Here is a 13,738-nt window from a genome sequence, read left to right on the forward strand (position 1 = left end):
CACTAGTTATCCTCTTGCTCTTCATTCACTTAAGTACTAAATACCTTGGGATTCTCGTTAATGCTACTTGCCATGAACTATTCATAGTCCCTCATGGCTTTCCCAATTTCCTTCCAGAGTTCTTTTCTGTCTTCTTTATAATCATCCAGGGCTCTGTTTGATTCTAGCTTCCTAAGCTTTACATACTTTTCCTTTTTCTTCTTGACCAAATTCATCGTCTCCCTCGACATCCAAATCCTTCCTTCTAACTGGAACATACCCGTCCTGCATTCTGTGCTGTTGGACTTTTAACACCCTCCACATGCCAGATGAGGACTTTATAGCTGTTCCCAATTAACTCTCCCTAGATCCTGTTGAATATTCTCATAATTTGTCCTGCGCCACTTTAATACTCACCTGCAAGGTCCTTATCTATAGCTTTCTTACAACTTAAGGAGTTGTGGTCACTGTTTCCTAATTGCTCACCCACTGAAAGTTCGGTTACCTGGCCAGGTTCATTACTCAACACCAGAACCAGTATAGCCCCCACTCTTCTTGGACAAATTCTGCCCCATCTAATCCACTTGCACCAAGAAGGTCCTAGTTTATATTAGGGAAGTTGGAGTCCTCCATGACAAAAACCGTACTGTTTTTACACCTTTTCTTAATCCGCCTGTATATCTGTTCCTCAATGCCCTGGTGTCTCTGGGGAGATCTGTAGCACAATCCCATCAGAGTGATTGCACCCTTCCTAATTTTGAGTTCTACCCATATAGAATCAGTGGACAAACCTTCCATCATGTCCCCTCTGAGTGCAGCTGTGATACTGTCCCTGATTAGTCAGGCCACTACATGAATAGTCTTTTCAACATTACTTTTGTTAAAAATGTTTTTTTTTGCCATTTGAAACTGCAAGTTCATTTTGAACTTATGACGTGTTAGCATGCAAAGAATCCATCTTGATTTTGTCACTATTATCCAATTTAATCCACTATTACAATAAAAGAAACATATATCCATGTTACATTCATAAAAATTTCCAATATTATCAATTCTTTCCAAACATACAAATTAAGAGCAAGAGTTAGACACCAGGAACTACCCTGTAGTTTTGAATTGACTTTATTTCTTACATCCTTCACATACTTAAGGAGTAAAAATCTTTGTTACGTCTCCTTCTAAATGTGCCATGTGCAATCATAGTAATTTATAATGATTTATGCTAAATAGAACAGTCTATGTAATATAGAGTACACTCAAATCAGTGTGAGTTCATCAGCCTGATGGCCTGATGGAAGAAGCTGTCCTGGAACCTGGTGGTCCTGGCTTTTATGCTGCGGTACCACTTCCTGGATGGTAGCAGCTGGAATAGATTGTGGTTGGGATGACTTGGGTCCCCAGCGATACTACGGGCCCTTTTTACACACCTGTCCTTGTAAATATCCTGAATCACAGTAAGTTCACAACTAGATGCGCTGGGCTGTCCACACCACTCTCTGCAGAGTCCTGCAATTAAGGGAGGTACAGTTCCCATAACCAGGCAGTGATACAGCCAGTCAGGATACTCTCAATTACGCTCCTGTAGAAAGTTCTTAGGATTTGGGGGCCCATACTAAACTTCCTCAACCGTCTAAAGTGAAAGAGGCGCTGTTGTGCCTTTTTCACCACACAGCTGGTGTGTACAGACCACGTGAGGTCCTCGGTGATGTGGATGTCAAGGAACTTGAAAATGTTTACCCTCTCGACCCCAGATCCATTAGAGGTTAGCTCGTCTCCATTCCTCCTCTAATCCACAACCAGCTCCTTTGTTTTGTGACATTGAGGGAGAGGTTGTTTTCTTGACACCACTGTGTCAGAGAGACGACTTCTTCCCTGTAGGCCACCTCCTTATTGTTTGAGATAAGGCCAATCAATGAGGTGTCATCAGCAAATTTAATGAGCAGATTGGAGCTGTGGGTGGTGATACAGTCATGGGTACACAGGGAGTAAAGGAGGGGACTCAGGAGGCAGCACTGAGGGGCTCCTGTATCGAGAGTCTGAGGGTTGAAGGTGAGGAAGCCCACTATTACAACCTGCTGGTGATCTGACAGGAAGTCCAGGATCCAGTTGCACAAGGATTTGAGAACATAGTTGATCTGATTGCAACCTTAGCTCTACAATCCTAGATACCTAAATTTACATTTCACTCCTTACTTACCAAGATCTGTCTCTACCCTAAAAGTATTCAAAAACTTTTAGAAGGAAGAGTTTTAAAGACTCAACTCCCAGAGAAGAATTTCCCATAATAAGACTTAAAAGAATTTCCCATTTCAAGACTGATGAGGTGAAATTCTTAATTTTACATTGTCTGTTTAATACATACAATCATTATGTGACTGTTATATTCCCATTACAATTCCCTTCAACTATGTCCTGACCTAGATATTTCTCCACTTATGGTCTGCCCTTTCTATTGAGTGGTTACATTTTGGTAGCCTATAGCCTACTCACACCCATATTTTCTTTCCTTTGGTAATTATGCTTTCAATCCAAACTGATTCTATATTACTATCCACTGCCTCTATATCATGACTCAACACCACACTGAAACCTTCCTTGATTAAAAATGCTTATTTCCTTTATTCTGTTGGAAGATCATATAGCCTTGAATATTGAGCACCCTGGGTACATTCCCATCAATGCCATCAACTCATCTACCTTTTTCAAATACTACATGCTTTCTAATAAAGATTATTAAACTTTGAATTGTTATGGTTTTTTAAGGTTGGATTTACTCTAACTTGTATACTTCTGTTTATTATTTCTGTTCCAGCCTGTCATATTTTGCTTATCAATTTCCTCCTCTCTATCCTGTGTCACTGCTCTCTCGTTTCCTCTTGATTTATTAAACATTTCATTTTTGAATCTCTACAACTCTATTTATACAATTTGACAAGACTTTACTACAAGCACAATTCAAGTGAGGCCAACTAAACAGCTCTCTCCTTTCCCAGTACTGGTGCCAGTGTTCCATGAATCAAAAGCTATTCCTACCACACCACACTTTGAGTCAATCTTTTACCTCTTTAATTCTATTTATATTTTGCCAATTTGTATGAGGTTTATATAGTAATTTGGATGTTATCACCCTTGTGGTTCTGTTTCTGAGTTTTGCACTGAGCTCTTCATAATTCTGCATGAGAGCTTCCTTCCTACCTAGGCTCAATGGGTCAAATGGCCTTCTTCAATGTCTTGAGAACTGTGTAAAAAGAAGCAAATGTCAAGTCTGTTACCATTAACTTTCCCAGCTTTCTTATCAGGAGTGATTGATTCTTCACTGCTCAAGATTTCATACCATTCTCTTTTGACATTTGCCTCATTAACCCTAAGTTGTTGCACTACTCTTTTATGTGATGGGGAACACGGAGATGTACTCTGCACTACCTGTGTCACAGACAGAGGCAGGAAATTCTGTGCAATCTAATCAAAAGGCATTTATAATGAGCCAGTCAAGAAACTGGTTCACACTGGATAGTTTCAAGTCATCTACATAAGCTGACACAGACAAGCTGAGAAGAGAGTTTCAAACAGTAATAAATGACAGTTTTCATACAAATAAAGCAATCATACATTAACAATCTATGCCAATTTCAAAAGTACGATTTCAAATGAGTCTGGGTGACCTCAAAACTATTTTAAATTAACAATAATCACAGAATAAAAGACATGGACAGCAGCCAAATTAGTATTTGCATTAAATCAGCCAAACATAATGATCAATATATCTGAAGAAAATATAATAATGCTCTTCTGAAGTTGAGCATTCCTGGTTCAGTACTAACAGGTAAATTTTCTCTATATCCAGCTATATCATATCGAGACAAGAAATACATACACTCAAGATATTGTGATTTTAACATTTTCAACTCAAAATAAATTAATTCAGGATCTTTCAAGAGCAGAATAATTAACAGCAAAATAGGAACATTATAAGTGGCACTTATATTGCTGATGTGAAAATATACCAGAAGACATCAATGGGAATCAATTGGATAGAAAAGTTATTCTATCTACAACGAATACCCAAGAAAAAGTGATTAAATCAAACATGAAGATATGATAAAGATAGATCTTACCGGCCTGAGATAACCTCTGGAGCAGCATAATTTGGCGAGCCACAACTCGTACGCAAAAACTCCCCATCCGCCATCATGTTAGATAATCCTACAATGAAAGACAGAACACGCCTTCAGCAGCTGGGTCCTTTTAAGTTATGCTACGCTCCTTGAGATTTGTATTCCAGACATAAATTCTTCATATTACAGCAATAAACAAAAAAAAATGTAGGTAGCATCTTTCACAAGTCCATTTACACCATTTTCCACTTTTGTTTTTTTCTAATTTGAACAAAAAAAATCGTGTAATTAACATTTGCAATGAAACATGAGCAAATATCAAATGCTATTTTCTTTTTGCTTCAAAATCTTATCAATTTCCACTAATATAATGACTCTGCATTCCAGGCAGAAACATGTTCTTTACATTTGTTTGTCTGAAAATGAACTTCCGGTCTTTTCTAAAATAAAATTCTCAATTTTCTGCAACAGTCTTATAATGGTGCAATCATCTAATTGGATTTTCCACATTTTCTCTCCAGGTCTTCCCAAATTATGAATGATCTCTGATTGCAGAAGATTCTTCACAAATTAGGTTCATACTGAATATTTAATTGCATTTACCCAAAAGCTCAGGTGCTGCTGGGCTAAGCATAGAACACGTGCATCAAGGAAGCATATAAAAATTGTTACTGTGGTCTTAAAATCACTTGACTAATATAAACAACCTTCACTGCCATGGGACATTCCCATTCACAAATTAAAATTACGCAGTCTCAAAATCTATTCCAGAGCGACAGAAATAAGATAAGCAAAATATGTTTATGCCATGTTCTAATAGATGATTGCAGCAGACAGAATAAGATCTCTCTCATTACAAAACAGTTTCAAATTCCCCAAATATTCAAATCCTTATTCACAAACTCCAATTGCCACAGGCAGTTAAAAATGTTTATTTATAATGCACCAGTGATGGCAACCCATTTTATCTACCAATTACCAATGACCATTGCACTTCATACTATATTATAACACCTGCGTGAAACAAATTAGAGTTGTGTCTTGTATTCTTGACACACTTTGCTGAAAACATAACTTCACAGCTCTGGAGCATTTAACTGCTGCCTGACACATTCTTCACATGCCCCAGGGGTCACATACCAAAGTCAGCTATTTTGGCATTCATTTGAGCATCAAGGAGAACATTCTCTGGCTTCAAATCACGATGAACGACCATGTGTCTGTGACAATAATCAACAGCCGAAATAATCTGTTGAAAAAGGCGGCAAGCCTCTGCTTCTTCCACCTACAGCAAAATGAAAACGGGCATATCACTATCACAGCAGAAGGTCCAAAATCAGTTACAGAAATAAATAATATTAATGCAGGGAAGTCACACAAAATACTCTTGCATAAACACCAACATGAATGTTGAAAATTACCCACTCTCGTTTGAAGGTTCTTTTCTAAATTGAGAGAGGATTATTTTTAGCAGTCAGTTGGAAAATTTGGGGAAGCAAGAGCATATAAGGTGGCAAAAAAAAAGATTATACAGTAGATAGATTTCTTTGTAAGACTACATCTTAGGTATATTCACAAAACCATTTGTCAATGGCAGGATTTACAAATTAGTTTGCAGTTATGGATTGAAACAGTTACACATATCACCAGGGAAATTAAGAACATGAATTCCTGTCTATCTACCAATAGGTTGAACAGATGAAAAAAAATGACACATGCAATCCTAAAGTGAGATGGATTGATTTCTTAAAATTAATGCAAAAGCAAGACAAGTACATTTTCCCCTTCAGTATCTTGAGACTAATTCCCTAAACTTCAAAAATTGTATAGCTCTTACCCTTCCATGTTTACAGATGTAGTCAAAAAGCTCACCCCCTGGCACGTATTCCATTACCATAAAGAAGTCAGTTGGTGTACTGATTACTTGGTACCTGGAAAAGTACAGCATAGTGCGAAGATATCAGAAAATGTAAATAATTGGCCTGAAATTAGCCATTGTAAGTGACAACAAAAGTGCAAGAACTCACAGTCAAAGTGTAAAACTGACAGAAACTTCCAGTAAACAACAGAGGATGCCATTGATGATACCCTGATTTTCTAAAGGGAGCACTTCTGTAGTTTTTGCAGATGTAATCAATGTAAAGGTAATGATCTGTTAACTTCTATCCTTGCTGTGAAAATGTTGGTATTTCTAAACATTATTCAATAATGGATAGTTCAGATCTTAAGTAATAACTAATACAGGAAAATCTCACTGGTCCCATCAAAATGATTTAATAATGTTGAATGCTATTCTCTCTATTCCAAGATTTTAAAATTTTAATTTTTTAATATTATTTTAATTTTAAATATATTAACTACCTTCATCTCATGCTTGTCCCAATCTTTATTTTGTATAAAATGAGTAAAAATCTAATCAAAATCTGCTCATTTTACTTCCTGAACTGCTGAGAGAGAAATTGTCAACCTGACTGTCTGTTCAGTTTCTTGATGATATTATTGTTTTAATACGACACTCACCTTCCCCCACCCCCACACTCAGGATACATTAGACCATATGTTGCACTGCAATTAAGGAAATCAACACCATAAAATTTTATGGGCAGCTTTCTTTTTTTTTAGATTATGAAGACACGCAGTCCTCTTTTATCGTCATTTAGTAGTGCATGCATTAAGAAATGATACAATATTTCCTCCGGTGTGATATCACAAAACACAGGACAGACCAAGACTGAAAAAACTTAACAAAACCACATAATTATAACATATAGTTACAACAGAGCAACAATACCATAACTTGATGAAGAACAGTCCATGGCACAGTAAAAAGCTCAGTCTCTCAAATGTCCCATATCTCATGCAGAAGGGAGAAGGAAGAAAAACTCTCCCTGCCATGCCCAACCACAGTCCGACTCTGAGTCGTCCGAAAACTTCGAGCCTCCGATCAGCTCTCCGACACCGAGTACCGAGCACCATCTCTATCCAAACAATTCGACCTTCATCTCGGTCACCAACAGCAGGCAAAGCCGGGGATTTTGAGGCCTTCCCTCTGGAAGATTCTCAATCACACAGTAACAACAGCAGCAAACCTGCGTTTCAGAAATTTCTCCAGATGTTCCTCTGTGCTTTCATGTCTGTCTCCATCAAATCAGAATTGTCCACGGCCCCTATTTAATGGATACGATATCATTTCACCGGAGGGCTGCGCACGCGTGGCGCACTGCTATCTCCTCCTCCTGCCTTTGAGATAATCGGTGAACACTATACAGGAACCTGAAGGCGCACACTTAATAATACTTCAAGAAATTTCTTCCCCTCCACCAGATTTCTGAAAGATCCATAAACTTATGTACATTGCCTCACTTTACATTTTGGAATTATTTTATTTCTTATAGCAATTCATAGTTTTTTTTTATGTCCTACATTGTACTGGTGCACAATACAATAAATTTCATGACATACGTCAGTAATAATAAATCAGATTCTACCAATGAACACAAAACCCAAGCCACATTTATTATAGCAAAGAAGTTTGAAAATAACAAGCTTTAATTATTAAGGGTATTAATTATAAATTTCCTCATTGAACATTTTTCCCACACTACAACACCCAATTCCTCAGGAGGATGTATGTTCTTCAACAAGTGACCTATTTCCAAATCACAAAAGCCTTGTTATCGTATATATCGTATCTTATTTAGAACCCTATTCAACACCCACCCTAAATACAAAAGCCCCTCACCCTTCATGTACTTGTCCCTGATGTTAGTTGATTCGATCAACATACAGCAATAAATCACAAGTTTAGTCAACAGCAGCTCACAATCCTATACCATTACTACTACTAAGGGCAGCAGGTGCAGGTTTCACAAGCTTGGAAATGTACTGCGATTCTTTCCTGTTTACCTAGCAGTAATGTGAGAAGGTCATCACCAAAAGGGTGCCTGTGACTTACAATGGCAGTTCAGCTCCACTTTAAGGTCATTTTGAGATGCATATTAAAGGATTAAAAAGTGCTCCTCGAAAGTTCCCTCTACTTATCTGCCCTCATATCTCCTGTGTAGCACCTTGGATGCTTTTAATCCATATACAAATTATTGCACATAAATCAGGACAGAATTATAAAGACAAGTATGAACATCTATGGATTCAAATTCATTTGAAAGCAGGTTTTCTGATATGCAGAAGGTGGTATTTGATTCTCAGCTCCAGAGAGCAGTCCCACTAACAAGGACCCTCCTTCATAGAAAAAAACAATAAACAAGACATGCAACACACATTAAAGTTGCTGGTGAACGCAGCAGGCCAGGCAGCATCTCTAGGAAGAGGTACAGTCAACGTTTCAGGCCGAGACCCTTCGTCAGGACTAACTGAAGGAAGAGTGAGTAAGAGATTTAAAAGTGGGAGGGGGGGATCCAAAATGATAGGAGAAGACAGGAAGGGGAGGGATGGAGCCAAGAGCTGGAAAGTTGATTGGCAAAGGGGATATGAGAGGATCATGGGACAGGAGGCCTAGGGAGAAAGACGGGGGGGGGGGGGGGGGACGGACCCAGAGGATGGGCAAGGGGTATAGTCAGAGGGACAGAGGGAGAAAAAGGAGAGTGAGAGAAAGAATGTGTGTACAAAACTAAATAACGGATGGGGTACGAGGGGGAGGTGGGGCATTAGTGGAAGTTAGAGAAGTCAATGTTCATGCCATCAGGTTGGAGGCTACCCAGACGGAATATAAGGTGTTGTTCCTCCAACCTGGGTGTAGCTTCATCTTTACAGTAGAGAAGGCTGTGGATAGACATATCAGAATGGGAATGGGATGCGGAATTAAAATGTGTGGCCACTGGGAGATCCTGCTTTCTCTGGCAGACAGAGCGTAGGTGTTCAGCAAAACGGTCTCCCAGTCTGCGTCGGGTCTCGCCAATATATAGAAGGCCACATCGGGAGCACCGGACACAGTGACGAAGGGTCTCGGCCTGAAACGTCGACTGTACCTCTTCCTAGAGATGCTGCCTGGCCTGCTGCGTTCACTAGCAACTTTGATGTGTGTTGCTTGAATTTCCAGCATCTGCAGAATTCCTGTTGTTTGCGTTTTTAAATAAACAAGACATTGCTGTTTGATAATCATCTGAGTTTTAAGAGGGAGTTAGATATGGCCCTTGTGGCTAAAGGGATCGGGGGTATGGAGAGAAGGCAAGTACAGGGTTCTGAGTTGGATCATCAGCCATGATCATACTGAATGGCGGTGCAGGCTCGAAGGGCCGAATGGCCTACTCCTGCACCTATTTTCTATGTTTCTATGTTTAAACCATTATTTTTGGGTGAAGACAATCATTACTACATGGTAGATTTCAGGCATTATTACAATGTGTGAATTGTTGCCTATTTCAACAATCATTAAAAATCTTTTACACCAAAATATGTAATTCTGAATATAAACAAGAAACCAAATTAAACATCAGATAGCTACAGTTTCTCTAACAAAACAAATATTCAGGAATTAGAGCCTGCTGGAGGTGGTTTTTCTTTAAAACAAGTACAGTGCCAAAAAGACACACGTTATAAATAGACAACAATGTATATGAATATACTAATGACTGGAAGAATTAGTGAAAACAAAAGAAAAAGACAAGCAGAGAAGATCAACAGAATATTTAAAAGTAGGAAGGACACCTAATTTTACACACGGCACCCCGATAATACAGAGTAAAATGAGAACTAAAGAATCGTGAAATTATAGGTAAACCAACCAGCTAGCGCACTTTAGACTTCAAACTTGAATTGAGAATATGACCTCAATTATATTCTCAATACACAGGGCAAGGTACATAAATAAGAGACTTTAAAAACCAATTAAGATATAAAAATGCCAGAAAAACATATGACACATCCAAGCTCATTCTTAAAATATATGAAAGCTAATAGGTAACACTAGTCTGAAATATTTGAAAATGTATTCAGTTTTGGGCATCCTATAAAAAGGCATTTCTAAACTTTTGATGAAGTTTTCTGTTCACAATATTAACACTGAGATACTGGATTTAATTCAAATGTACTCTTTCAACAAAAGCATGGTGTGACAAATTACGATCATGAGCATTCTCAATGAAGGAGATACGGAGTAACTTCCAAACACATGGCAACTCAAGGAACAGAAACATGGTAGAATCAAAAGCCAAATAACAGGTGCAGGTGTTCAAATTTGCAGCTGTACTAGGTCACTCATCAGTTTTGCATGGCTTATCAAACAGCAACCTCACCTCAACTGTAGATTCACACATATACCTTTAAATCTTTATCCTCTTTGTTTTAGCAAGTATCTATTCGCTCAGACTTAAAAATATTCAAAGACTGCTTCCATTAACCTTTGGGAATTGACTTCAAAAAGCTTACAACCATTAGGAAAAAACCTCATCTTTCTTAAATAGTTAACACCTTATTTTTAAGCAGTGAATCCTATTTCTAGATTTTCAGATTCATTTATTTATCATATGTACATTGAAACATGCAGTGAAATGCATCGTCTGTATTAACAACCAATATAACCTAACGACGTCTCACATGACAAAACATCTTCTCCATATCCAGACTCTCAAAGCCCCTCAGAATCTTATGATTCAATTAAACTCCAGCAGATTCAAGTTTAACCAGTCTAACCTTTCCTCATTAGACAATATGTCTATTCCAGGTACAGTCAATACACACAAAATACTGGAGGAACTCAGCAGGCCAGGCAGCATCTATGGAAAAGAGTAAACAGCTAACATTTCCGGCCGAGACCCTTCATCCTGAAACGTCGAAGTGTTTACTGTTTTCTATAGATGCTCTGTGGCCTGCTGAGTTCCTCCAGCATTTTTCATGCACTGGTTTGATTTCCAACTTCGGCAAATTTTCTCTCGTTTTCAAATTTCAACCATCTCTTTGGGAAAATGTGCTTATCACGTTTCAATACTAAATACCGTCTGCTAATATCAGCATTGTCCTCCATCAATAAAGATCAGGAACTGTCATTTTAAACAGTTTTACCATCCATCAAACCTTCCAAACCCATGTTTATTTAAACCAAGTTTATCGAACCCAAACTCAATTTCAATCTTTAAATTTTATAACCATTCTGGTGAATATGGAGAGGGCCCACACTATAAACCTGACCGACTTCTACAAATCTCTTTTTTCTGAGGTGCAGCTCCGAAATTGAACAGGGTTTTCTAGAACTGGTCTGACCTCTGCATGCCACCTTGGCTGAACAGAGAAACACTTTTAGCAATAGACTAAGACAACTGCACTGTTCCAAAGAGCGCTAATTGAGGTCATTCTTACCCTCAGCCATTAGGCTCTGTAATGAGTCAACCAAAAGCCAAGGAAGTCATGATCCCCTCCTGGTAGACTGTTTGAGGTAACTTATTTTTCATTCTTTCTAACATCTCTTCTAATATTTTTTATCTGTATCCTTGCAATGCTACTGTGACACTGTAATTTCCTTTGGGATTATTAAAGCATCTATCTACCTATTATAGAATTGACTCAAAAAAATTACTCACAGTTTGATGATGTGAGGATGGCGAAAGAGCTTTAAGTTTTGAATTTCCCTTTTAATCTTTCCAACTACATCCAAACTGCGAATCTTCTGTCTATTTAGGATTTTGACTGCAACTTTATGTCTTGTCAGTTGATGTTCCCCAACTAAGGAAAGGAATAATATACTTCAGCAAGAATTACTTCACACTACTTGGGGTAAGGATAGCATACAAAGAAAACTAATTAAAAGGAATACTTCAAAGGAAACTAGAAAAGAAAGTTTGGCAAGCACTGTAGAACAGGTTAATGTTATCATGACAGAGATTGGGGAGAGCTAGGCAGCTGGAGGGGGAGAGTAGGGAGGATTTAGCAAGTCTCGTACAAGTAAAAAATAGTGGAGGGGGAAGTGGTAAAGTTGCGTACACTGACAGTAAACACGTTGGATTGTGTTTGGAAGTCAGCAAAAGGGTAGGGAATATGGAGCTGTGCAATAAGGATTGCGCTTCAACTACGTGGCTGCAGGAGTTGGGGAGATGAATGGGGGGGGTGATGTACTGAGTCAAAAGAGACTGGGAACTAGGCAGGTGCAGGGGTTGGGCATGAAAAGGGGCGGGATCTCTGAGTTGGTTAGGGATAAGTCGTGTCCAGATGCTGTGCAGAAGTGAAAGAAAGATTGAGCAAGGGACTACGTAGGAACAGAAGGTTATGGGGTAGCTGAAGAGCAGGGCTCGTGGATGGTACAACACTATAGCCGGCAGAAGGTGGAGCAAGGCAGGAGAACGATAGAAAGCGTGCTGCTGGGAGGAAAGGGGCGGCAGCGGTGGGCGGGGTCGTGTAGGATCACAACAATCCGGCGGCTTTTACCACATGCCCTTGGTAAGCATGTAAACCAGATGGGGGGGGGGCAGGACAGGTGTCGGATGCAGCCTCCCTGCCCACTCTGGGTGAGATGCCCTCCGATGTGCAACCACCTTTACAGACGGAGCCCAGCCGAAGCGCTCCGGCTACATCTACAAACATTTGCTGAGAAACACAAGCCACAAAAAAACCCGCGCACCGTGACGCGCCTCCCGGCGAGCACACACACTTAACTCTTCACTTTGCCAAAGGTGCCAACTCCCAGGGTATCTCCCAAGATGTAATGGCCGATCTTCACCCGCCCGTCGTGTTTCTGTTTCTCCGCCATGGCTACCGGAGTCCCCCTCCCCAGCCTGCACCGGGGCCCACACGCGGCCGGAAGTTGCTATGATGATAGGAGGCTGGACTCCGCAGCCTTTGATGTGGTCCGCCAGTGGATTGGGCAATGTACGCCTTGTATCAGAGTGCGAGGTAAATCAATGCCAGAAGCAGACTCGGGTCAATTATCACTGGTGTGCGTCGTGAAATTTGTTTTGTGGCAGTAGCATATAATGCATGAAATAAATAACTGGACAGATAAATAAGTAGTGTAAAAGAGGAATAGCGAGGTGATATTCATGTACTGTTCAGAAATCTGGCGGAGACGGGAGTAAGCTGTCCTAAAACTTTGAGTGTGGGTTTTGTGATACGCAAGGCTGGTGTGTCACCCCCAACAGCATGTTCTGATACCTTGTCCCCATTTACTTCAGAGAGCCCAGCCTAGTAGCTAGCCAACAGGATCTGCTTCGCCAGTCTGCTGCAGATGATGCACACTGCCGGTTTTAGAGCACAATCAGGGAATTCCCCGCTACAGCATGGATGCGATGTATCTTTAAACACGGAACATTCTGTTTGTTCAGATTATATGGTTGAAGTGTGAACCGATTGGACACCAGAGTAGTGTGCCTTCTTAAACTGACAGTTTCACAGAAATAGAAATACTAAGTTTTTCGCCGAGTTTTAGAGACGCAACATATAAATATGAAGGACCATAAAGCAAGGATCAGGCACTTCAACCCACTGTGTCGAATATGACCACCAAATACCCATACCCTTACTTAACTCACTAAAAGCAATCGATTTGTCATCTTGATAACCAAAGTCAAATTTGACTATTCCTCTTTTGCATTATTTATTTATCTGACTATCTATTTATTGATTTAATATAAATTATAGTAATATTATGTCATACACTATGCTGCAACAAAACAAATACACATACCTACATGTATGTGCAG

At 39.5% G+C, this 13,738-nt stretch overlaps 1 protein-coding gene across 2 annotated transcripts in view; it reads right to left on the bottom strand.

Annotated features, from left to right (window-relative positions):
* prkaa2 (protein kinase, AMP-activated, alpha 2 catalytic subunit) overlaps positions 1-12,817 on the bottom strand; it is a 40,207-nt gene extending 27,390 nt beyond the window's left edge. For both annotated transcript variants that reach the window (XM_072273819.1, XM_072273820.1), the window contains exons 1-5: positions 12,696-12,817; positions 11,627-11,768; positions 5,932-6,025; positions 5,235-5,379; positions 4,095-4,182 (exon numbers count right to left, since the gene is read on the bottom strand). In XM_072273819.1, coding sequence (XP_072129920.1) covers positions 4,095-4,182; positions 5,235-5,379; positions 5,932-6,025; positions 11,627-11,768; positions 12,696-12,789 — 563 coding nt within the window. In that variant the 5' untranslated portion in view covers positions 12,790-12,817. The remainder of the gene's footprint in view (positions 1-4,094; positions 4,183-5,234; positions 5,380-5,931; positions 6,026-11,626; positions 11,769-12,695) is intronic.
* Between the last annotated feature and the right edge of the window lie 921 nt (positions 12,818-13,738).

The sequence above is a fragment of the Mobula birostris genome, chromosome 12 (genome assembly GCF_030028105.1).
Source record: "Mobula birostris isolate sMobBir1 chromosome 12, sMobBir1.hap1, whole genome shotgun sequence".
Lineage (NCBI taxonomy): Eukaryota > Metazoa > Chordata > Chondrichthyes > Myliobatiformes > Myliobatidae > Mobula > Mobula birostris.